Raw genomic sequence first — 24,785 nt, 5'->3', positions numbered from 1 at the left:
CGAGACTGCAGAGAGGGAGAGAGGTTGGGGCTGGAGATGGAGATTTGGGGATCATCCGCATAGAGGTGGTAATTGAAGCCATGGGAGCGGATGAGTTCTCCAAGGGAGTGGGTGTAGATGGAGAATAGAAGGGGATCCAGAACTGAACCTCGAGTCCCCCCCAGTTAGGGGGTGGGAGGCAGAGGAAGAGCCCGCGAAAGAGACTGAGAATGAGCAGCCAGAGGGATAGGAGGAGAACCGGAAGAAAATGTCGGTGAAGACGAGGTTGGATAACGTTTCCAGGTGAAGGGGGTAGCGTCGAAGGCGGCCGAGGGGTCGAGAAGGATCAGGAGGGAGTAGAGGCCGTTGGATTTGGCAAGAAGGACATCGTTTGTGACCTCTGAGAGGGTGATTTCTGTGGAGTGAAAGGGTTGGAAGCCTGGTTGGAGGAGGACAAGGAGAGAATTGGAGGAGAGGACCTTGAAACCGCAGGGATAGGCAGCTCGTTCAAGGAGTTTGGAGAGGAATGGTAGGAGGGAGATGACGTCGTAATCAAAGAGAGCTTGTGGGGTCAAGGGAGGGTTTTTTAAGGTAGGGGAGACAGGGGCACGTTTGATAGCCGGGAAGACGCCATTGGAGAGCAAATGGTTGACGATGGCCGTTAGGGAGGGAAGCAGGGAAGGGACAGAATGTTTTGAAATGGTGCGAGGGGATGGGTCGGATGCGCAGGTGGAGGGGGCGGATTTTGAGAGAAGGCGGGAGATCTTTTGAGATTCTGCCGGGAAAGATGGGAGAGTTGGGGGAGGGACTGGGGAGGGGCAGGGGGGATTTTAGGGAGGTCTCGCCCGATAGTTTTGATTTTCTCAATAAAGCAGGCGGCCAGGTCACTGGGGGCAAGACACGGGGGAAGCGGGCCGACGGAGGTTTTGAGAAGGGAGTTGGACGTCTGGAACGATTGGCGAGGGCAACGGACACCGGCGTCAATCGGACGGAGGACCAATTTTGCCGGACAGAGGGGAGGGCAGGGTTAAAGCACGCCGGGATAAACGTGAAGTGGATGAGGTCGGCCTGATATCAAGGTTTCCGCCAGCCGCGCTCCGCGACTCGCGCACCGGGGCGAAGGAAGTGGACCGTGGGGGTGATCCAGGCTTGTGGGTTAGTGGTGCGAGTTGGACCAAGGGAAAGGGAAGCAAGTGAGTTGTTAAGACTTCCGTTGCCTGACCCGTGGTCACTGGGGTGACCACTGACCCTTGATTCTATTTATTGCTATTGTTTTTGTCTGTCTGTCTCCCCCGATTAGACTTTAAGCCTGTCCACGGGCAGGGAGCGTCTCTATCTGTTGCCGAATTGTACATTCCAAGTGCTTAGTACAGTGCTCTGCACATAGTAAGCACTCAATAAATGCTATTGAATGAATGAATGAATGAATGAATGGACTGTCTGTCTGTCTGTCCACAGGGAGCTGGATGATCAGATCCAGGCCAATCTCCCAGATGAGGTAAGGAGAGCCCCTCCCGGCCGTCCCTGCCCTTGGTCTCCACAGCGTGTGTCCCCTGGCCTGATTTAGATGCCAACCTCCAGCCAGGGCATCATCTCTGAGCTGCCCTGCGAGGGCTTCCGGATGGGCAGACTCCAGTTGCCTTGCCTTCATTCCTCTCAGGATCCAAGCGTCCTGCCAAAGACTCTGCCCTGGGGGAGGGTCTCTTGACAGGAAGGGGCTCTCCCGCCACACACTAGAGCGCAGGGCCCGGGAGTCCCAAGGACCTGGGTTCTAATCCCAGCTCCACCGCTTGTGTGCTGTGTGACCTTGGGCAAGTCACTTCACTTCTCTGGGCCTCAGTTCCCTCATCTGGAAAATGGGGATGGAGACTGTGAGCCCCATGGGGGACAGGGACTGTGTCCAACCCAGTGCTTAGTAAAGTGCCTGGCATACAGTAAGTGCTTAACAAATATCAATATTATTATTATTATTATTATTAATCCTGGCTCTGCCACTTGTGTGCTGTGTGACCTGGGGCAAGTCACTTTACTTCTCTGGGCCTCAGTTCCCTCATCTGTCACATGGGGATTAGGAGTGTGAGTCCCATGTGGGACAGGGATTGTGTCCAACCCGATTGCCTTGTATCTTCCCCCAGGGCTTAGAAGAGTGCTTGACACACAGTAAAGGCTTAACAGTTAAACTGTGAGCCCGTCACTGGGCAGGGATCGTCTCTATCTGTTGCCGTACTGTCCATTCCAAGCGCTTAGTATAGTGCTCTGCGCATAGTAAGCGCTCAATAAATACTACTGAATGAAGGAATGAATGAAATACTATCCTTATTATCATCATTCCCCATCTCCCCATAGAAAGTGCTGTCAGAGGGCGAGATCGACGAGAATTTCAAGACCCTCTTCAAGCAGCTGGCAGGGGCGGTAGGTGGGGAGTGTCTGGGGGGTCTGGGGGTGGGGGGCAGGGCAGAGGGGCTCCAGGGCAGGTGTCAGTTGTTCCTCTGCCCCCTTCTCTCCCCCAGGACATGGAGATCAGTGTCAAGGAGCTCCAGACCATCCTCAACAAGATCATCAGCAAACGTGAGGGGCTCCCCAAACTCAGGCCAACCCGAGGATCGCCCTCCTCCTCCCTCTCCCAGACCCGGGGCGCGGGCTCCCCCGGGCCCCCCTCAGCCCCCTCCCATTCATTTCAGTCGTATTTATTGAGCGCTCACTGCGTGCAGAGCACTGTCCTAAGCGCTCGGAAAGTACAATACAGCAAGAGAGAGAGACTATCCCTGCCCACAGCGGGCTTACAGTCTAGAGGCCAGTCTCCCAGCCCCGCTTCCTCGTCTCCCCTTCCTCAGATAAGGACCTGCGGACCAAGGGATTCAGCCTAGAGTCGTGCCGCAGCATGGTGAACCTCATGGACGTATCCTTCGGGCCGGGCGGGGGGTCTGAGGGACTCGGGGGTCCCAGGGCCTGGGGTACTCATTCATTCGCTCGTATTTATTGAGTGCTTACTATGTGCAGAGCACTGGACCAAGTAAGCCCTTGGAAAGTAGAGAAGCAGCGTCATTTAGTGGAAAGAGCCTGGGTTCGGGAGCCCAAAGTTGTGGGTTCTAATCCTGGCTCCGCCACTTAATAATAGTAATAATATTGGTATTTGTTAAGCGCTCACTGTGTGCCGAGCACTGTTCTAAGCGCCGGGGTCGATGCAGGGTAATCCGGTTGCCCCACGTGAGGCTCCCAGTCTTCATCCCCATTTTCCAGATGAGGGAACTGAGGCACCGAGAAGTGACTTGCCCACAGTCACACAGCTGCCAGGTGGCGGAGCCGGGATTCGAACCCAGGACCTCTGACTCCCAAGCCCGGCCTCTTTCCACTGAGCCACGCTGCTTTTCTGTGACTTTGGGCAAGTCACTTCACTCCTCTGCGCCTCCGTTCCTTCATCTGGGAAATGGGGATGAAGACCGTGCGCCCCACGTGGGACCACCTGATGGCCTTGTGTCTACCCAGCGCTTCGCACAGTGCTCGGCCCCTAGTGAGCGCTTAACAAATAACGTTATTATTCATCCATTCGATCGTATTTATTGAGCGCTCACTGCGTGCCGAGCACTGGCCTAAGCGCTTGGAAGGGACAAGAAGCGAAGCGAATGTATTATTGTAATAATGTTGGTATTTGTTAAGCGCTTACTATGTGCAGAGCATTGTTCTAAGCGCTGGGGTAGACACGGGGAAATCGGGTTGTCCCACGTGGGCTCCCGGTCTTCCTCCCCATTTTACAGATGAGGGAACTGAGGCCCAGAGAAGTGAAGGGACTGGCCCACAATCGCACAGCTGACAAGTGGCAGAGCCGGGATTCGATACTGAATTGAATTACTTCAGTTGAATTGAAGTATTGTACAATCGTGAGCATGACGATGACGGTATTGGTTAAGCGCTCGCTAGGTGCGAAGCGCTGGGGGAGCTGGGGGGGGGGTCATGAGGGTGTCCCCCGTGGGGTCCCCTCCCCCGGGCCCCGGCAGCGCGGGCCTCGCCCTTAACGCCGCTTAGCGGGACGGGAACGGGAAGCTGGGCCTGGTGGAGTTCAACGTCCTCTGGAACCGCATCCGCAACTACCTGGTGAGACGGGCCGGACCCGCCCCCGCCCCCCAACGGCGCGCGCTCTGGCCACGCCCACCCCGCCCTGGCCTCGACCAATCAGAAACGGGCCCCCGCCCACCCCTCTTTGGCCTCGCCCAATCCGATCCGGGCCCCGCCCACCGCTCAATGGCCTCGACCAATCAGATCCGGGCCCCGCCCACCGCGCGCTGGCGTCGCCCGAATCACTGCGGGCCCCGCCCACCGCATGGAGACCCCGCCCGCCACTCTGTGGCCCCACCCAATCCGATCCTGGCCCCGCCCACCGCTCAATGGCCTCGACCAATCAGATCCGGGCCCCGCCCACCGCGCGCAGATCCCCGCCCGTCCCGCTCCGGGCCCCGCCCACCACTCTATGACCTCGACCAATCAGATCAGGGTCCCGCCCACCGCGCCCTGCCCCGCCCACCGCGCCCTGGCCTCGCACAAACCACTGCGGGTCCCGCCCACTGCTCTATGGCTCCGCCCAGCCCTCTCCGGGCCCCGCCCGCCGCGCTCTGGCCTCGACCAATCCGATCCGGGCCCCGCCCACCGAGCGCTGGCCTTGACCAATGAGATCCGGGCCCCACCCACCGCGCTCAGATCCCCACCCACGCCTATCCGGGGCCCCGCCCACCTCTCCGCGACCACGCCCCCCGACTCAGGACCCGCCCATCGCGCATTTGCCCCGCCCACTCCGCTTCGGGCCCCGCCTCCTTTCCACGCAAGCCCCGCCCCCTGGCTGCGGCCCCGCCCCTGACGCCCCCTCCCCCTTCGCAGACGGTCTTCCGCAAGTTCGACCTGGACAAGTCGGGCAGCATGAGCGCCTACGAGATGCGGATGGCCCTGGAGTCTGCAGGTGAGGAGGGCCGGGCCCCGCCCCTCCGGGATCCTTCATTCATTCATTCATTCACTCATTCATTCGATCGTCTTTAGTGAGCGCTCACTATGTGCAGAGCACTGGACTAAGCGCTTGGAAAATCCAATCGGGCAACAGATAGAGACCCTCCCTGCCCAACACGGGGCTCACGGTCTGCAAGGCGCGGAGACGGACAGCAAACGGAGCAAGCCGAGGGGCGGGGGCGACCGGACACCCGAGCTGCTGCTGCAAGCGCTTAGTCCAGTGCTCTGCGCACAGTAAGCGCTTGAATGAATGAATGAATGAATGAATGAATGCATGCATGCTGTTGCCGCCTTTAGGAGAAGCAGCGTGGCTCAGTGGAAAGAGCACGGGCTTTGGAGTCAGAGGTCATGGGTTCGAATCCCCGCTCGGCCACTTGTCAGCTGTGTGACTTTGGGCAAGTCACTTAACTTCTCGGTGCCTCAGTTACCTCATCTGTAAAATGGGGATTAAGATTGTGAGCCCCACGTGGGACAACCTGATTCCCCTGTGTCTACCCCAGCGCTTAGAACAGTGCTCGGCACATAGTAAGCGCTTAACAAATACCAACGTTATTATTATTATTATTAGGCGTGCGGCATGGGCGCCCCCCGGTGGCCACCGGGAGCTCTGCACAGCTCCTCCCCTCTCCCTGACCCCGAGGCCAAGAATAATCAGTCATTCAGTCAATCGTATTTATTGAGCGCTTACTGTGTGCGGAGCACTGGACTAAGCGCTTGGAATGTGCAATTCGGCAACAGAGAGAGACAGTCCCTGCCCGACGACGAGCTCGCAGTCTGCGGGAGGGGGGCACAGGAAACAAAACAAGTAGGCATCGATACTATCAAAATAAGTACATCATAGATATAGACACATCATTAATAAAATAAATAGAATGGCGACTACGTACAAATATACACAAGTGCCGTGGGGTGGGGAGGGAGGCGGAGCAGAGGGGGGGAGTCAGGGCGATGGGGAGGGGAGGAGGAGCAGAGGGGAAGGGAGGGCTCAGTCCGGGAAGGCCTCCTGGAGGAGGGGAGCTCTCAGTAGGGCTTTGAAGGGGGGAAGAGAGCTAGTTTGGTAGACGTGAGGAGGGAGGACCTTCCAGGCCGGAGGTAGGACGTGGACGGGGGGGCGAGAAGGAGGCCCGGTGAGGAGGTGAGCGGCGGCGGCAGAGGAGCGGAGTGTGCGGCCTGAGCTGGGGAAGGAGAGAAGGGAGGTGAGGGAGGAGGGGGCCAGGGGATGGGGGGCTTCGAAGCCAAGAGTGAGGAGGTTTAGCTTCATGCGAAGGTTGATAGGTAACCACTGCAGATTTTTGAGGAGGGGGGTGACAGGCCCAGAGACTTTCTGAAGAAAGATAACCCGGGCAGCGGAGTGAAATACGGACTGCAGTCGAGAGAGACAGTAGGCTGGGAGATCAGAAAGGAGTGATGATAATAAGGAATGATAATAATGGTAACTGTGGTGTTCGTTAGGCACGGAATAGGTGCCGGGCACTGTGCTCAGCGCTAGGGTGGAAACCAGCAAATCAGGTTGGACACAGTCCCTGTACCACGTGGGGCTCACAGTGTTCATCCCCATTTGACAGGTGAGGGAACTGAGGCCCAGAGACGTTGTGTGACCTGCCCAAGGTCACCCAGCAGACGTGTAGCAGAGCCGGAGTTAGAACCCAGGTCTTTCTGACTCCCAGCATGGTGCTCTATCCACTAGGCCGCACTGCTTTTGTGGCCCTGCCCCCGCACCATCCCTGGAGCCCAACAACCTGGTGGGCGCCATCCGAGGGCCACCCTGGTGTCCGCTCTGCAGAGGCTGGACGTGGGCCAGGGGCTGAGACTGGACCACGTCCAAGAGTCCCCCGCCAATAATAATAGTAATAATAACGATGGTATTTGTTAAGCACTTTCTATGTGCGAAGCACTCTTCTAAGCGCTGGGGGGAGGAATACAAGGCGATCAGGTTTTCCCACGTGGGGCTCACAGTCTTAACCCCCACTTTACAGATGAGGTCAGCGAGGCATAGAGAAGTGAAGTGACTTAGCCAAAGTCACACAGCTGACGAGCGGCGGAGCCGGGATGAGAACGCTGAACTCCGCACTTAACAAATACCATTATTATTATTATTATTAGGGGACTCTGGGTGTGTGTATGTGCTGGGGGAGGGATGGGGGTGTGGGACTCACCAGACCCATTGTTCTCCCGCCTCCGCCCGGGCCCCAGGATTCAAGCTGAATAAGAAGCTGTACGAGCTCCTCATCACGCGTTACGCCGAGCCCGACCTGGCCATCGACTTCGACAACTTCGTCTGCTGCCTCGTGCGTCTGGAGACCATGTTCCGTGAGTAGTTCCCCTTCCACCCCAACTGTCCGTCCCCCCCCCCCCCCCCCCCCCGGCTACCCTGCCCCCTTCTCCCCATCCGGCCACCCCGCCTCTTCCCGCCTCTGCCCCAGGCGTCCTGGCCTCCAGTCCCTAAATCCAAAGGGAGGGGCCCCAGCAGAGAGTCTACCTGTCTGAGCTTTGTTTAAAAGCATCAGGAAACCCATCTCCTCCTCTGACATCTGTTCTGCCCTTCTGTGCCTCGGTTTCCCCCGGCTCCGCCGACGATCCCCTCTGGGGGCCTGGACCCCAGTGATGGAGGGGCGGCCACATCTCCGGCCCCGGGAGGAGGGGGCGGGTCACTGCCCACCCGACCTCACCCCCGCTCTCCTCCCCCAGGGTTTTTCCAGACTCTGGACACGGATAAAGATGGAGTCGTGACTTTTGATCTGTTTAAGGTAAAAGGCTCCCGGTTTCCGTCCTCTCTGGCCCGGGAGCAGCGGAGCAGGGGAAGGGAAGACAGGCTGAGGGGTGGGAGTGCAGGACGGCCTCCTCGGGACTCCTGGAAGTTGGAAGATGCCTAGGGGGGTGCTCGGGGCTGGAAACCGGGGGGGGCTGGTGCCTGGCCCCCGGGGGTTCTGATAGAGCGTGGCCTTGTGGATAGAGCTCAGGCCCGAGAGGCAGAAGGACCTGGTTTCTATTTCTGGCTCCGCCACATGTCTGCCGTGTGACCTTGGTCAAGTCACTTCACTTCTCTGGGCCTCAGTTACGTAATCTGGAAAACGGGGATAAGAACGTGAGCCCCATGTGGGACAGGGACCGTGCCCGACCTGAATAGCTTATATTTACCCCAACGTTAAGAACAGTGCTCGGCGCTTAGAAAGCGCTTAATAAGTACCATAATTATTATTAATTATCCTCCCTCTCCCTGCAGTGGTTACAGCTGACCATGTTCGCGTGAGGATCCAGGCCTGGGCCTCCTCTCTGCTCCGCCTCCTCCTCCTCCTCCTCCTGTCGCCTGCCCGGAGCCCCCAGCTGCAAGTGCCTTGGCGAGAAGGGAAGCTTTCTCGGCCCGCCCCGCCGGCCTGGCGTGCTGACTCCCTCGGACCTCGGGGCCCAGGGTGGACGCCGACTCCCCGCCACCTCGGGGCCGAGAGTGGCATCTGTCGGCCCCGATCGGGGTGGGAGGAGCCCCCGGCGCCCCGAGTCTGGGAGCTTTGTGGGTCGGGGCGAGGGTCTGGGCCGAGTGCGGACCGGGGCCCGTCGTCCCGTGGCCTCTGGGGTCCTGGCCGTCCCTCAGGGACCCCTCTCGCCCCCCTTCCCCTCCGCATTCGACCACTAGCCTGCCCCTGGATGCCTCTCTCCCTCCCACCCTCGCTCTCCGGCCCCCTCAGGTCCCGTCTCCCGAGGAGCTTGGGATTCTCGGTGCCTTCACAGTTCAAAAGCCAAACACCGTTGCTGCCGTCGCCGCCCTGCTCAACCTGCCCCCCGACCCCCGGACCCCTCTCCCTTTCTTCACCTCTTCCCTTCTCCAGCTCCGTCCCTCTGCCGCTGCCCAACCCGCCCCGCCCGTCCCCGCCTAGCAGGGTGACCCGCTTCAGCTCCTTTTTTATGTTCTTTTTTTATACTGGGTGATTGGCGGGGGACGCTGCAGGGGGGCGCGGGAAAGGGGAGCTCGTCTGGCCGCAGCCGAACCCCCCACCCCCCAATAAAAGGAGCGAAAACTTGCCCCGAGCTGAGGTCGTCTGGGGTCCGATCCAGTCCAATCTCCTGTCTTGGCGACTTCTGGGGCCGGGGGCGCTCCCGGAGCCTGTGGCAACCGAAGACCGCCTGCCTCGCGTCTGCCCGGCGGCCCCCACCCTGGTTCCGCCCCACTGCCACTCTGCGTGCCCGGGTCCGTCTGGGCCTCTCGGTCAGGCGGGTGCCCGGTTCCCGCGGGGGGGCCGCTGAGGCGGCCGCACAGAGCCACTGCCAGGTCAGCCCGGGGAGGGACCCTGGCCGGAAGCCGAGGGCCGCCGGGCCGACGTGGCACCGGCCCGCCCCGGGCCTGGGAAGCCGTGGATCGGACCTGGGGGCGTTCGGGACTGGGCTGGAGTCTGGGGACCCCAGGCTCGGCTCCTCGGGACCCCCAGGGGTCTCCCATCAGCTGTTTCTGCTCCTTCGCCAGGTGTGAGGGGTCCTGGGTCTGGGGAGACCTTCCTTCTTCCCAGTTCTGCTCCTGGAGATCCCCGAGCGTTCCAAACCCCAGGCAGCTTCCGCTCCCTAGTAAGAATAATAATAATTATGGTATTGGTTGTGCGCTTACTAGGTGCCAAGCACTGTTCTGAGCGCTGGGATAGATCCAAGGCAATCAGGTGGGACACAAACCCTGTCCCACATGGGGCTCACGGTCTTAATCCCCGTTTTAGAGATGAGGTAACCGAGGCCCCGGGAAGCGAAGCGACTTGCCCAAGGTCGCACGGCAGATGAGCGGCGGAGCCGGCATTAGAACCCGGGTCCTCTGACTCCCAAGCCCGAACTCTTGCCACTAGGCCACGCTGCTCCCTCCCTCCTTCCCTCCCTGCCTCGCTCCCTCCTCCCCTCTCCGGAACGTCACCCCCAGGGAACAGAGGGAGGAAGTGGTTTGGCCGGGCCTTTTAGAGCCTTCTCATTCTGGGAAGGGCCCAGAATTTGCTTATTCTGGCCACGGGATCCAGGTCCCCCGGGCCCCAGGTCCCCCTCTCCCCCTCAGGCTCCGTGGTCCCACTGAAACCCAAACCGGCACCGGGCCCGACCGCAACGCTCTGGCCGAGTTGTCTTGGGCCTTTTTCGTGCCACCGTGGTGAGTGGATCAGGGTTGACCTAAGACACAAAACACGCTGCTTCCCGGAGGGGATGGAGTTCCCCGTCCCCTTCTTCCAACGCCCCCGACCCTCCCGCCCCTGCAGAGGGGAGATCCCAGGGTTGCAGAGATTCCTGGCCTCGGTGCCACGAAGCCCCCTCCTCACCTACTGGCCGGTGACGGGGGACTCGCTGGCCGGCGAAGCTACCACCCCCGGCCCGGGCTGGAGTCCGGGACCCCCCGATCGGGTCACGCCCGCGCTGGGTAGTGACCGGCGCCTGTACCGCAGTGTCCTGCTCCTTCAGGGCCTGCTGCACGGGAGAGGCAGCATGGCGCAATGGCTAGAGCTCGGACCCGGCAGTCAGAAGGTCACGGGTTCTAATTCCGGCTCCGCCACCCGTCTGCCGTGTGACCTTGGGCAAGTCCCTCTGCATCTCTGGGCCTCGGTTACCTCATCCGAAAATGGGGATTGAAACTGTAAACCCTACGAGGGACGGGGACTGTGTCCAACTCGATTTGCTCGTATCCACCCCAGTACTTTGTACGGTACTTGGTACGCGGTAAGTGCTTAACAAAAACCACAATTACTATTACTGTTTTTATTGCGCTGCCGGGTGGCTGTGACCTTCTCCGGGGTCATCCTCCGCTCCTTCTCCGTGGGCGAGGCCTGTACGGGCACAGGGCAGGACTGGCAGAGGGTGGGACGGACAGCTTGGCGTCCCCAAGGGTTGGCAGTGAAATCGGAACCGGCGGCGGGGCGGGCGCTAGCGAGAGGTTGAGGAGGGAGGCCCATCTGTTCATCGGGGCGGGGTGGGAGCCGGGGCAGGGGATGCCCGCGAGCGCAGGGGTGGGGCACCGGCCACCTGGCGGGCTCTGGGCTAGACCCGCTTCCAGGGAGGTGCCCCGAAAGAGGCCCGTGCGGACGAGCCGGGGCAGGGCCGGGGCCCGCCCCAGCCCGAAGCCCGTCGCTTTGGGTCACGTTACGGATTGACGACCTCAGTCGGCGGTGCCCACTCGACCGGATACAGGTCGCCGGGGGGGAGAGGGGATGCCAACAGGTCATTGGATGGCAAGGGAGTGGGGCTTTAGCCAGTAAAGGATTGTGGAGGTACTGTGGGACTTCCAAGCCGGAGGGCCGCCAGTCAGTCGTATTTATTGGGCGCTTACTGTGTGCAGGATAAGCGTTCGGGAGTGTACCATACAACAGTTATATAACAATAGAACGATACGCCCAGCTGGACCACCGAAGGGCAGGAAGGCTGGGTTTCGCTCAGCACGGCCAGCTGCCATCTCGCTCTTCCTCAGCGGTGGAGCGACTGCCCACCCCCGGCCTCCGCGGCGACCCGCCTCTTCACCCTGGACCCCGGCGTGCCCAGCCCTGGCGTCGGCCGCCTCGGTCCTGTCCTTTGTCTTCTTCTCTTCCTGGCATTTGAGAGGAGGGAGGGAGGAGAGAGGCGGAGGCACGGGTGGCCGCAGGCCCAGGGCTGGGGTTGGCCACAGGTTCATTTTGGGTAAAAGACTCTGTGGTTCAGTGCACAGGCCCTGAGGCTGCACTTGGTTTTCCTGGTCTCACCACAGGAGGAAAGAGGACGAGGAGGAGGCGGAGGGAGAGTTCAACGGAATGGAGTTGAGCAGGGCCGCAGTCGATGGATTCGTTTCCTTTCCGGGATTGGTTTTCCCAAGGGGAAGCGGGGGATCGGCCAGAGGCCTCTGAGGTGGTGGAGTGTTGGAGGAGGAAAAATGGCAGGCGGGAGCTTGGAGGATGGGGAGCGGGAGAGAAGGATGCCCCGTTGCATGTGGATGGAGAAAATAATAATGACGGTATCTGTTGAGCGCTTACTATGTGCCAAGCACTGTTCTAATCCCTGGGGTAGATATAAGGTCATTGGTGGTCTCAAGTGGGGCTCACAACTCGTGGCTCAGTGGCAAGAGCCCGGGCTTGGGAGTCAGAGGTGGTGGGTTCGAATCCCAACTCTGCCACTTGTCAGCCGTGTGACTGTGGGCAAGTCACTTCACTTCTCTGGGCCTCAGTTCCCTCATCTGGAAAATGGGGATTAAGACTGTGAACCTCATGTGGGACCACCCGATTACCCCATGTCTTCCCCAGCGCTTAGAACAGTGCTCTGCACATAGTAAGTGCTTAACAAATACCAACATTATTATTATTAACTCCCATTTTGCAGATGAGGTAACAGGCACAGAGAAGTGAAGTGGCTTGCCCCAGGTCACACAGCAGACAAGCAGCAGAGCCGGGATTATGCTTCGCGGCTGCTGGATTGGGGGAGGGAGTGTGGTCTAGTGGAAAGATCTTAGGATTGGGAGACAGATGTCCCCGGTTTTAATAATTAATAGTTAATTATGGTATCTGTTAAGTGCTAACTATACGTGGGGCTCACAATCTCCATCCCCATTTTCCAGATGAGGTAACTGAGGCCCAGAGAAGTGAAGTGACTTGCCCAAAGCCACCCAGCTGACAAGTGTAGGAGCCGGGATGAGAACCTAAAACCCCTGACTCCCAAACCCGTGCTCTTTCCACTGAGCCACGCTGTTGCCAAATTGTACTGTCCGAGCCCTTATTACAGTGCTCTGCGCCCAGGAAGCGCTCAGTAAATACAATCGAATGGATGACTTGGGTTCTAATCCCCATTCTGCCACTTGTCTGCCGGGCAAGTCGCCGAACATCTGTGCCTCAGTTACCTCATCCGTAAAATGGAAATTAAGATTGGGGGCTCCATAAGGGACACGGGCTGTGTCCAGACTGATTAACTTGTATCTACCCCAGTACTTAATACAATTCCTGCCACATAAAAAGCACTTAACAACCACCAATTAAAAAGAAAAAAAAAGCCGAGGCCCAGCGAGATTGAACAGCCTTGCAGGAAGCGACCCAGCGAGTCACTGGCTGAGCGGGACCCAGGTCTCCCGACGTCCCAACCCGGGCTCTTCCCCCGGCCCACGTTGACTCCTTATACGGACCGAAGTCGGGTTTACTTCTTCTATTACTAATGACCGTCAGTGATGGGTATTACTAATTACCGTCAGGGAAGCAGCGTGGCTCAGTGGAAAGAGCCTGGGCTTGGGAGTCAGAGGTCATGAGTTCGACTCCCGGCTCTGCCACTTGTCAGCTGTGTGACTGTGGGCGAGTCACTTAACTTCTCTGTGCCTCAGTTACCTCATCTGTAAAATGGGGATTAACTGTGAGCCTCACGTGGGACAACCTGATTACCCGGTATCTACCCCAGCGCTTAGAACAGTGCTCTGCACGTAGTAAGCGCTTAACAAATACCAACATTATTATTATTATTATTATTATGGGTTACTTTCCCGGGGCCTCCCTTGCCTGCCTGAGGTCGTCTTTAAATCTGAGCACCTTTAGGGGACGCCTTGCTCTTTTATGTGGCGGCTCAATCCTATTTATTGAGCGCTTACAATGTGCAGGGCACTCTAATGATCATCGTGGTATTTGTTAAGCGCTTACTATGTACCGGGCACTCTCCTAAGCGCTGGGGTGGAGCTCATTGTGAGCAGGGATTGTCAGTCTTTATTACTGTGCTGTACTTTCCCAAGCGTTTAGGACAGGGTCTTAATCCCAGCTCCGCCACTTGTCTGCCCTGTGACCTTGGGCAAGTCACTTTGCTTCTCTGGGCCTCAGTTCCCTCATCTGGAAAATGGGGATGAAGACTCTGAGCCCCTCGTGGGACAACCTGATTACCCTGTATAATAATAATAATAATAATGTTGGTATTTGTTAAGCGCTTACTATGTGCCGAGCACTGTTCTAAGCGCTGGGGTAGACATAGGGGAATCAGGTTGTCCCACGTGGGGCTCACAGTCTTAATCCCCATTTTACAGATGCGGGAACTGAGGCCCAGAGAAGTGAAGTGACTTGCCCACAGTCACCCAGCCGACAAGTGGCAGAGCTGGGATTCGAACTCATGAGCCCTGACTCCAAAGCCCATGCTCTTTCCACTGAGCCACGCTGTATCTATCCCAGCACTTAGAACAGTGCTTGGCACATAGAATGTGCATAACAAATACTATAATAATAATAATAATGATTATTATTACAGTGCTCTGCACACAGTAAGTGCTTAATAAATACGGTTCTTGTTATATCCCTGCTAGACTACTATGTCAGCCTTCTCTCCGAGCTCCCTTCCTTCTCTCTCGCCCCGCTCCGGTCTATTCTTCACTCCGCCGCCCGGCTCATCTTCCCGCAGAAACGATCTGGGCCTGTCACTCCCCTTCTCAAACACCTCCAGTGGTTGCCTATCGACCTCCGCTCCAAACAAAAACTCACTCTAGGCTTCGAGGCTCTCCGTCCCCTCGCCCCTTCCCACCTCTCCTCCCTTCTCTCTTTCCACCGCCCACCCCGCACGCTCCGCTCCTCCGCCGCCCGCCTCCTCACCGTCCCTCGGTCTCGCCCGTCCCGCCTTCGACCCCCGGGCCGCGTCCTCCCGCGGTCCCGGGACGCCCTCCCTCCTCACCTCCGCCTGGCTAATTCTCTTCCCCTCTTCAAAACCCTACTTAAAACTCACCTCCTCCGAGAGGCCTTCCCAGACCGAGCTCCCCTTCTCCCTCTACTCCCTCTACCGTCCCCCCTTCACCTCTCCGCAGCTTAACCCTCTTTTGCGTGGCTTAGTGGAAAGAGCCCGGGCTTGGGAGTCAGGTCATGGGTTGGAGTCCCAGCTCCGCCACTTGTCAGCTGTGTGACTGTGGGCAAGTCACTTCACTTCTCTGTGCCTCAGTTACCTCCTCTGTAAAATGGGGATTAAGACTGAGCCCCACGTGGGACAACCTGATTCCCCTGTGTCTACCCCAGCGCTTAGAACAGTGCTCTGCACATAGTAAGCGCTTAACAAATACCAACATCATCATCCCCCCATCTCCCTCTGCTCCTCCCCCTCTCCCTTCCCATCCCCTCAGCACTGTACTCGTTTGCTCAACTGTATATATTTACATTACCCTATTTATTTTGTTAATGAAATGTACATCGCCTCGATTCTATTTAGTCGCCGTTGTTTTTACGAGACGTTCTTCCCCTCGACTCTATTTATCGCCATCGTTCTCGTCCGTCCGTCTCCCCCGATTCGACCGTAAGCCCGTCAAACGGCAGGGACCGTCTCTATCTGTTGCCGACTTGTTCATTCCAAGCGCTTAGTATAGTGCTCTGCACATAGTAAGCGCTCAATAACTACTATTGAATGAATGAATGAATGAATGAAGCAGTTGGGAGAGTCCAATACGACAGAATAAACAGACACGTTCCCTGCCCGTAACAAGCTTCCAGTCTACAGCCCCCATTTGGAGGGAGGTCAGGTCATTTTCGGGGCGGGGGGTCGCAAACTAGTGGTAAAGCCTTGTCCTAGGACCCCAGGGGACTTCGCTAAAGGGGGTCCGGGTGGGGGCTCTGGACCTGGTTTGGGGTGGCGGGGGTGGACCGGCCGGAGCTCGGAGGCAGTCGGCTGATGCAGGGCAGTGGAGCAGGCAGGTGGGCAATGGGGTCAATCCACATGCAAGTTTCTCTTCTTGCTCCTGGTCTCTGGCCGCCTTGGTTTTTTCTTTTTTGGGGGGGTGGGGAGGGGGCGGCTGGCAGGAGCCCCGTGCTGACCAAGGAGGTGGGGGTGAGGAGCTGCCCCTGGCCCCAGGGCGGGAGGAGAGGGGGAGGGGAGAGGAAGGGCATGGGGGTGCGGGGGTGGGAGGGTTGCGGAGGAAAGGAGAGAGGAAAGAAGGGGAGGGGAGGGGATGAAAGGGTCAGGAGGGGAAGGGGAAGGAGAGGAGAGTCCCACCAGGACAGGGCCGTGCTAATTCCACCCTAGGCTGCAGGAACGGCCCCTCTCACCCCATCCGCCCTCTGTCCGTCCATCCTTGGCTCTGTCCAGAGCGGGCATTTCTGGCCACCGTGCCCCACTCCCCCGGGCCTCTGTGTCCGAGCATGGCAGCTTGGGGTCGAGGTTGGGCACCCGCCCCAACCCCCCGTTAGGGCGCCGTGGCCCCTTGATTTGCCCACCGGTCCCGCCGCGGCCTGGCCTGGCCCGGCGAGGGGGTGCCGATCCTGGAGGGATGGCGGAGGGCCGGAGGGAGGGGAGGCTGGTCCCGGAGGTAGGGAGGGGTAGGGGTCCGGTGACTGCCGTCCGGGGAGAAAAGGGTCACGGGCCCTGGCTTCCCCACCCCGAGGCCCCGCCACTCTCCCAGCCAGCCGCGGACGGGGACGTGGGCAGCAGAGAAGGAGCGGGACGGGAGTCAGGGCCCGGCTCGCCTTTCGGGACCGATGGCTCTCTGGCCAAGCGCCACCCGGCTTGGCAGCACGTCGGGGCCCCGTCCCGGAGTCCGGGCCTGGGTAAGGGGGGGGACCGGGCCCTCTCTGTTCCAACACTCAGGTTGGCGGGGTGGGGAGGGCTGGACCAGAGACTGCTTTCTGGGGGCTTGTCAGGTGGCTCCGGGCCCATTTTCACCAAAGCATTCGATCGTATTTACTGAGCACTTACTGTGTGCAAAACGCCGGGAAGAGTACGAGAGAACAACCAACAGACACATTCTGGCTCCCAGTGAGCTCACGGTCTAAAGGGGGAGACGGTCGTTAATATAAATGAATCAATGGCTAAATAAATATATTACAGATATATGCATTTGTGCTATGGGGATGGGAGGGAGGATGAAGGAAGGAGCAAGTAAGAGCGGCGCAGAAGGGAGTGGGAGAAGAGGAGCGGAGGACGGACGACAGCGTGACGGATGAGAGAACGGAGACACGGAATGGAGCTGGCGAATCAATGAGTGAACCGAGGAAGGACGAAGGCGCCGGGGGCCAGCGGCTAACGGAGGGGCCGGGCTGCCGAGGTCGGGGGTCGGTCCGGGTCTCAGTGATCAGTTGGTTCATCCCTCCCTGAGCTCCGTTAGCCGTTGACTTGTGAAGGAGGCCACCACCCCCGCCCTCTGGATTATTTATCTTCGTGGCATCATCCCCGAAGAACAGCGTGGCCTAGAGAAAACAGCCCCGTCTAAGCACATAGTAAGCGCTTAACAAATATCGCAATTATTATTGCTATCCTGACTCTCGGGCCCATGTTCCCTCCACTAAGCCACTGTGCTTCTTCATGATTCTCCTCGTGATTTTTTTTTCTTTTCAGTCAGTGTCACCACCGGACGGGATCTCTCAGGTGTCGGCATTTGGGTCGGGTATCGACTCCGTGCGGTCAGAAAAATCAGCCAAAAGGTGGGTTCCCCAGGGCGGGGAGAGACGTGACCTGAGCCGATCAATCAACCGATCAATGGCATCTAATGAGCGCTTACTGTACGCGGAGCACTGGGCTAAGTGCTTGGGAGAGTACGATACAGTGGTAATAATAATAATGATGGTATTTGTTAAGCGCTTACTATGTGAAGCACTGTTCTAAGCGCTGGAACAGTCGTCTGCCTGGCTAACTTCTGGAGGAAAATGAAAAGAAGGACGAGCTCCCCACCCGCCCAGCCTGGACCGTTTCCACTCAGAGATTAGAGTAGCAGCATGGCGCAGTGGATTGATCCCGGGCCTGGGAGTCGAGGGTTCTAATCCCGGCTCCACCACCTGTCTGCTGGATGACCTTGGGCAAATCGCTTCACTTCTCTGGGCCTCAGTTCCCTCACCGTTAAAACGGAGCTTGAGACTGTGAGCCCCACGTGGGACAGGGACTGTGTCCGACTCGACTGGCTGGTATCCACCCCAGCGCTCAGTACGGTACCTGGCACATAGTAAGCGTTTAACAAATGCCATCATCGCTATTCTCTAGGAAAAGGTAAAATCCCATTTCTGAGAAACACCCTGGTTCCCACCAGCCCCGCAGAACAATGTGGTCCTGCCCTGCCAGAGCCCTGCGGGGCAGTTTCCATGTTCGCGGGGAGGGAGAAGGAATTTGAGGCAGCGGGAGGCGGCCTGAGGCACCGCCGGCCCCCCCCCGTCCCGGACCGCGGGCAGCAGAGCCGGGGCGGCCAGAGGTACCAGCGGGTCCGGATGGGGTTTTCGGAGCTCCTGAACTCCATCGGGGGCCTGGGCACTTTCCAGAAGGTGCAGACTGCCCTGCTGCTCCTTCCCTGGGCCCTCCTCTCCAGCCAGAACCTCCTGCAGAACTTCACGGCGGCCGAGCCGGACCACCGCTGCCGGCTCCCGCCTCCGGACAACCGGAGCGGCTCGGGCGACCTGACGGGGCCCGTGGGTGCCCGGGACCTGCTGAGGGCGTCCGTGCCCCTGGATGCCCAGGGGCGGCCGGACAGGTGTCTCCGCTACCCCCGGCCTCAGTGGCAGCTCCTGCTCCCCAATGCCAGCGCGGAGGGCCTGGTCACCGAGGGCTGCCTCCAGGGCTGGGTCTACGACCGGACCGTCTTCCTCTCCACCATCGTGACCGAGGTGAGGCCGGGCACCCAGCACACCCTCCGCTCCCGCCTCCCCGTCCATCTCTGCCACTTGTCTGTCGTGTGACCTTGGGCAAATCACTTTACTTCTCTGGGCCTCAGTTACCTCATCTGGAAAATGGGGAATGAAACTGTGAGCCCCACTGGGAAAGGGACTGTGTTCAACCCGATTTGTGTGTATCCACCCCAGTGCTTAGTACAGTGCCTGGAACGTAGTAAGCACTTAACAAATACCATAATTATTATTATTATCTAGCTAGCAGATAATCAGGTTTTTTTAAAATGGCATTTGTTGAGCGCTAACTATGTGCCAGACACTGTACTAAGTGCTGGGGTAGATACAAGCTAAGTACGTTGGACACAGTCCATGACTTTAATTAATATATTTATTTCTATTAATGTCTGTCTCCCCCTCTATGCTGTAAGGCTCTAGGCTTGGAAGCCAGAAGGACCTGGGTTCTAATCCCTGCTCCGCCACTTGTCCGCTGGGTGACCTTGGGCCAGTCAGTTCACTTCTCTGGGCCTCAGTAACCCCCATCTGTAAAATGAGGATTAAGACCGTGAGCCTCATGAGAGACAGGGACTGTCCAATCTGATTATCTTGTATCTACCCCAGCGCTTAGTACAGTACCTGGCACGTAAAAAGCACCCAACAGCTACCATTAAAAAACAAAAAAGAAATGAAGACACCACTGACAGTGAAGTTCACCGATGAGGGCGCGTTTGGCTGAAAAGGCCAGTGTGGAACCCACAGTCCCGGCCACATTTTGTATGACAGACCCAGCGTGTTTGTCGTATTTGATGTGATTGGACCGCGAGCTTGTTGTAGGCGGGGATTGTGTCTCTTTGATGTGACATTGTCCTCTCCCAAGCGCTTGGTACAGTGCTCTGCACAGAGTAAGTGCTCAATAAATATGATGGAAAGAACGTATGAATGACGCTTACGGCGTCGGACTGCGTTTCCTCTCTGGCTCCCTTGCCTCTCATGCCTTTCGATGCTTTTCAGGCGGGATGCAAAACTGTCCGAGCCTCTGTTTCATCCCGTCCCTAAGATGCTCCCTCTGCCCTCCTTGCCTTCGCTGTCCCAGTTCCGCCTGTCGTCCAGCAGCTGTTTGGGTCCCTTGCTGTTGTTCATTCCCTTCACGTGTCCCTCCCAGCGTAGGCTTGTTTTGGTGTGCGGTGCTTCAGCGCCATGAGGCCGAAAGGTAAGCTCAGTCTCTCAGATAACAGGGAAGGGATGATATTTGCGCAGGCGTGATGGACGCTTCTGCCCTGTTTTGTTTTTAAATGGCAATTGTTAAGCGCTTACTATGTGCCAGGCACCCTACTAAGCGCTGGGGTAGATACGAGCTCACAAGGTTAGACCCAGACCATGTCCCAACACTGGGCTCACAGTCTTTATTAATAATAATAATGTTGGTATTTGTGAAGCGCTTACTATGTGCCGAGCACTGTTCTAAGCGCTGAGGGAGATACAGGGTAATCAGGTTGTCCCACGTGAGGCTCACAGTCTTCATCCCCATTTTCCAGATGAGGTAACTGAGGCACAGAGAAGTGAAGTGACTTGCCCACAGTCACCCAGCTGACAAGTGGCAGAGGTTATGGGATTCGAACTCATAACCTCTGACTCCGAAGCCTGGGCTCTTTCCACTGAGCTACCCTGCTTCCCAGTGCGTTATTCCCATTTTACCGGTGAGGTTATGGGCAGGAAATGTTTCTGCTAATTCGGTTGTACTCTTTCATGCAGTTAGTACAGTGCTCTGCACGTAGTAAGCGCTCAAAAAGTGCTATTGATTGATTGATGAAGGAACCAAGGCACAGAGAAGTGAAATGACTTGCCCAAGGTCACACTTATGTCCATATCTGCAATTTATTTATATTTATGTCCATCTCCCCCTTAGAATGTAAGCTCGATGTGGGCAGGGAATGTGTCTGTTTCTTGTTGTACTCTCCCAAGTGCTTAGTCCAATGTTCTGCACACAGTAAGTGCTCAATAAAGCAGCGTAAGCAGCGTGGCTCAGTGGAAAGAGCCCGGGTTTGGGAGTCAGAGGTCATGGGTTCGAATCCCTGCTCTGCCACTTGTCAGCTGGGTGACTGGGCAAGTCACTTCACTTCTCTGGGACTCAATTACCTCATCTGTAAAATGAAGATTGAGACTGTGAGCCTCACGTGGGACAACCTGATTACCCTGTATCTACCCCAGCGCTTAGAACAGTGCTCTGCACATAGCGCTTAACAAAACACCAACATTATTAAATATGAATGAATGAATGAATGAACTGCCAACCTGGGGTGGAGCCTAGGTCCTTCCGGCTCCCAGGCCCGTGCTCAATCCACAAGGCCATGCTACTTCTCAAAAGTCAAGCCGTCACTGACGGAGGCCTTTGGGCTCCAGCTGGACGGGGCCTTGGGAGAGCGCGGTTCCCTCTCCGCTGGGTTCTGCGGGGGCCGATTCGGACTGCTCGGGCCCAGCCGACCCCGGCCCGTGCCCCCGTTCTCTCCCGTCTTCCCGCAGTGGGATCTGGTGTGCGGAAAGGAGTCGATGAAGTCCATAGCTCAGTCCGTCTACATGGCCGGGCTGCAGGTGGGGGCTGTGGTCTTTGGAACTCTCTCCGACAGGTGAGTTGGTCTGCAGGGTGGGGAGGGGGAGCGGACTCGTTCATTCATACGTTCGAGCGTATTGAGCGCTTACTCCGTGCAGAGCATTAGACTAAAAGCTTGGGAGGATACAATAGAACAATAAATGGACTCATTCCCTGCCCACAGTGAGCTTATGGTCTATTCACCGAGCTCGATCTTATTTATTGAGCGCTTATTGTGTGCAGAACACTGTCCCAAGCACTTGGGAGAGTACAGTATAGCAATATAACCGACACGTTCCCTGCCCATGGAGTCTAGAGTCTAGAGGGGATGAAAGACATTAATATAAATCGTTTATGGATATGGACATAAGGGCTGTGGGGCTGAGGGTGGGGTGAATACCAAATGTTCAAACGGGACAGATCTTAGAGCATAGGTGACGCAGAAGGGAGAGAGAGCGGGGAAAAGAGGGTTTAGTCAGGGAAGGCCTCTTGGAGGAGATGAGACCTTAAGAAGGTCACATCTTAGAATGTAATAACAATAATAACGATGGTATTTGTTAAGCGCTTACTATATGCCGATCACTGTTCTGAGTGCTGGGATAGGTACAGGGTAATTAGGTTGTCCCACGTAGGGCTCACAGTCTTCATCCCCATTTTCTAGATTAGGTAACTGAGGCCCAGAGACGTGAAGTGCCTTGTCCGAGGTCACAGACAAGTGGCGGAGCCGGGATTAGAACCCACGTCCTCTGACTTCCAAGCCCCGGCTCTTTCCACTGAAGAGCTGCTTCTCAAGCTCCTTGTGGGCAGGGAACATATCTAGCAATTCTGTTACACTGGACCCTCCCAACTGCTGCGTACAACACTCTGCACGTAGTATGTGCTCGATAAATACCCTCGATCAATTGAACGAAGCTATGAAGGTGGGAAGATTGGTGGTCTGGTGTAGATGAGAGGACGGAGTTCCGGGCCAGAGCAGGGAAAGGGGTCGGCGGCGAGATGGACGGGAGCAAGGCCCAGGGTACAGAAGAGGGAGGCGATGATCTCTGCAGAGATCTCCAAGCTGAGAAGGCCCGAGGAAGGCCCGAAGCCAGGGCACCGGGGGCTGGGGAATGGCGAGGGGGAAGGGGCGCCAACCAGGCAGAGGTTTGGCTCCGACCCTGGACCCTGCTCCGTTTGCCCGTGGCCCAGGTTTGGGAGGAAGACGATCATGACGTGGTCGGCCCTGCAGATGTCCCTCACCGGGGTCTGCGCCGCCTTCGTGCCCACCTACGCCAGCTACTGCGCCCTCCGCTTCCTGAGTGGCATGGCTCTCACCGGCGTCTGTCTCACCAGCCATTGCCTCAGTGAGTAATCCCTCCGTCCGTGGGGCATCGCCGAGCGCCTGGCACAGCGGGACTGGGCAGGGCACCCGTGGCCTCTCCTCAGTCAATCAACAATTCTTCTGATTCGGCACTTACTGTAGGCAGAATGCTGTACTAAGTGCTTGGGAGAGAGGATGACCCAATCGAGTTGGGAGGCATGATCCCCGTTGTCAAGGGGCTGACAGTCTAATGGGGGACACAGACACGAAGATATATTTCAGGAAGGGGAAAGAACCAAGCGTTTGGAGACCAGCACAAGTACTGTGGGGCCGACAGATAAAATCCCTTTCCCTGAAGGACCCTGAAGGCTCGTGTTGTGTTCTCTTTCTCTCTCTCCCTCCTTTCCTCCTTTTCTTCCTCCTCTCTCTCTCCTTTTCCCTCTCCCTCCCTCCTTCCTTCCCTTCCTCCCTCATATCTCCTTCCTTCTTTCCTTGGCTCTTTTTCTTTCTCCCTCCCTCCTCTCCCTCCCTCCACTCTCTCCTTCCTTCTCTCTATTCTCTTCCCCCCACTCCCTCCTTCCCTCTCCTTGTCTCCCTTCTTGTCTCTCTCTCTCTTTTCCTCCCTCCTTCCCTCTCTTCTTCTTTCTCTCCTTCCTTCTCTCTCCATCCATGCCCCTCTCGACTCCCCCCCTCCACACCCTCGCTCTCTACCTCCTCTTTCCCTCTTTCCTTCTCTCCCTTCTTCTCCCTCCCTTCCTCCTTCCCTTTCCCTCCCTCCTTCTTTCCCTCCTCCCTGTCTCCTTCTCTCCATCTCCCTCCCTCTCTCCATCTTTGTCTCTCTTCCTTCCCTCCCACCTGCTCTCTTCTCCCATCACCCTTCTCTCTCTCTCCTTTTCTCCCTCCTTCTCCCTGTCTCCCTCCCTCCTTCTCTTCCTCCTTGTCTCTCTCCTTTCCCTCCCTCCTTCTCTCTCTCTCTTTCCCTCCCCTTCCTTCCTCTTTCTCTCCTTCCCTTTCTTTTCTCCTCCTCTTTCCTCCCTCCCTTCCCTCCCTCCTTTTCTTTTCCTCTCTCCCTCCTCCCCACCTGCCCACCCGCCCCGGGCTCCCTTCCAGATGTGGAATGGACTCCCACCCAGAGCCACACTCTGGTGAACACCGTGACGGCCTATTATTTCACCGTGGGCCAGCTGATCCTGCCGGGAGCAGCCTACCTGATTCGTGACTGGCGTTGGCTGCAGTTTACCCTCTCTGTCCTTTTCATCGTAGTCTTCTTCTACTCCAGGTGGGTGGGCGGCCAGATTCTCCCCTACTCTCGGCTGCTTCCTCGGTGGGAGTCCGGGGGAGGAGAAGAGGGAAGCTCTAGATTGTAAGCTCATTGTGGGCAGGGAATGGGTCTGTTCTATTGTGATACTGTCCTCTCACCAGCCCTTAGCACGGTGTTGCGCACACAGAGAGCGCTCAGTAAGTACCAGTGATCGACTGATTTTCCCAAGGCAGAGGCAGATCCTTTCCGACCTACTCCGTCATGCCACTGAGCCAGGGCAGAGTTCAATCAGTCAATCTATTAGTGGTATTTACTGGACTCCTACTGTGTGCAGAGCACTGTTCTAAGCACTCGAGAGAGTAATAATAATGTTGGCATTTGTTAAGCGCTTACTATGTGCCGAGCACTGTTCTAAGCGCTGGGGTAGATACAAGGTAATCAGGCTGTCCCACATGAGGCTCACAGTCTTCATCCCCATTTTACAGATGGGGTAACTGAGGCACCGAGAAGTGAAGTGACTTGCCCAAAGTCACACAGCTGACAGGCGGCAGAGCCGGGATTAGAACCCATGACCTCTGACTCCTAAGTCCGGGCTCTTTCCACTGAGCCACGCTGCACTAGCTCCTGGGCTCCCTCTGAGAAGAGCTGGGGAGATGCCAGTTTCTCATGAGATTGTAAACTCCTTGAGGGCAGGCAGCGTGTGTCTTCCTTCTTTGTTGGCAGGTGCTCATTAACCCGCCAACCAAACCATAATATTTATTCATTCAATCGCATTTATTGAGCACTTACTGTGTGCAGAACACTGTACTAAGCGCTTGGAATGTACAGTTTAGAAGGAAACATCCACTCCTGGTGTTTGGGGAGTGCAGGAAATGAAGAAAGCACAATCCCTGCCCTCAAGGAGCTGACCACCTAAAATAATAATAATAATAGTCACTGTGGTCCTTGTTAAGCACTTATGTGAGCCCGTCATTTAGACTGTGAGCCTGTTATTGGGCAGGGATTGTTTCTATTCGTTGCCAAATTGTACATTCCAAGTGCTTAGTATAGTGGTCTGCACACGGGAAGCGCTCACTAAATACGTTTGAATGAATAAATGAATAACCACTGTACTAAGAGTCGTGTTGGATACAGGCTGTGAGGTTGTCGGGGGCAGGGATTGGCACTCTTTATTGT

The 24,785-nt window shown here is 57.1% G+C and overlaps 2 protein-coding genes across 2 annotated transcripts in view; both read left to right on the top strand.

Annotated features, from left to right (window-relative positions):
• The window catches only part of CAPN1 (calpain 1), a 31,233-nt gene extending 22,239 nt beyond the window's left edge, over nt 1–8,994 (top strand). The window contains exons 14-22 of the mRNA XM_029061278.2: nt 1,438–1,477; nt 2,326–2,391; nt 2,490–2,547; nt 2,814–2,878; nt 4,003–4,071; nt 4,849–4,927; nt 7,165–7,281; nt 7,660–7,718; nt 8,195–8,994. Of these exons, the coding sequence (XP_028917111.1) occupies nt 1,438–1,477; nt 2,326–2,391; nt 2,490–2,547; nt 2,814–2,878; nt 4,003–4,071; nt 4,849–4,927; nt 7,165–7,281; nt 7,660–7,718; nt 8,195–8,221 (580 nt within the window). The 3' untranslated portion in view covers nt 8,222–8,994. The remainder of the gene's footprint in view (nt 1–1,437; nt 1,478–2,325; nt 2,392–2,489; nt 2,548–2,813; nt 2,879–4,002; nt 4,072–4,848; nt 4,928–7,164; nt 7,282–7,659; nt 7,719–8,194) is intronic.
• Nucleotides 8,995–10,134: 1,140 nt separating this feature from the next.
• The window catches only part of LOC120638300 (solute carrier family 22 member 20-like), a 28,448-nt gene continuing 13,797 nt past the window's right edge, over nt 10,135–24,785 (top strand). Inside the window, exons 1-7 of the mRNA XM_039911657.1 lie at nt 10,135–10,449; nt 11,387–11,464; nt 17,209–17,294; nt 17,894–18,461; nt 20,982–21,085; nt 22,237–22,391; nt 23,459–23,627. Coding sequence (XP_039767591.1) covers nt 10,135–10,449; nt 11,387–11,464; nt 17,209–17,294; nt 17,894–18,461; nt 20,982–21,085; nt 22,237–22,391; nt 23,459–23,627 — 1,475 coding nt within the window. The remainder of the gene's footprint in view (nt 10,450–11,386; nt 11,465–17,208; nt 17,295–17,893; nt 18,462–20,981; nt 21,086–22,236; nt 22,392–23,458; nt 23,628–24,785) is intronic.

Source organism: Ornithorhynchus anatinus, chromosome 3, assembly GCF_004115215.2.
Source record: "Ornithorhynchus anatinus isolate Pmale09 chromosome 3, mOrnAna1.pri.v4, whole genome shotgun sequence".
Lineage (NCBI taxonomy): Eukaryota > Metazoa > Chordata > Mammalia > Monotremata > Ornithorhynchidae > Ornithorhynchus > Ornithorhynchus anatinus.
Note: the sequence above shows the minus strand (reverse complement) of the source record. Positions and strands in the feature narration are given on the sequence as shown.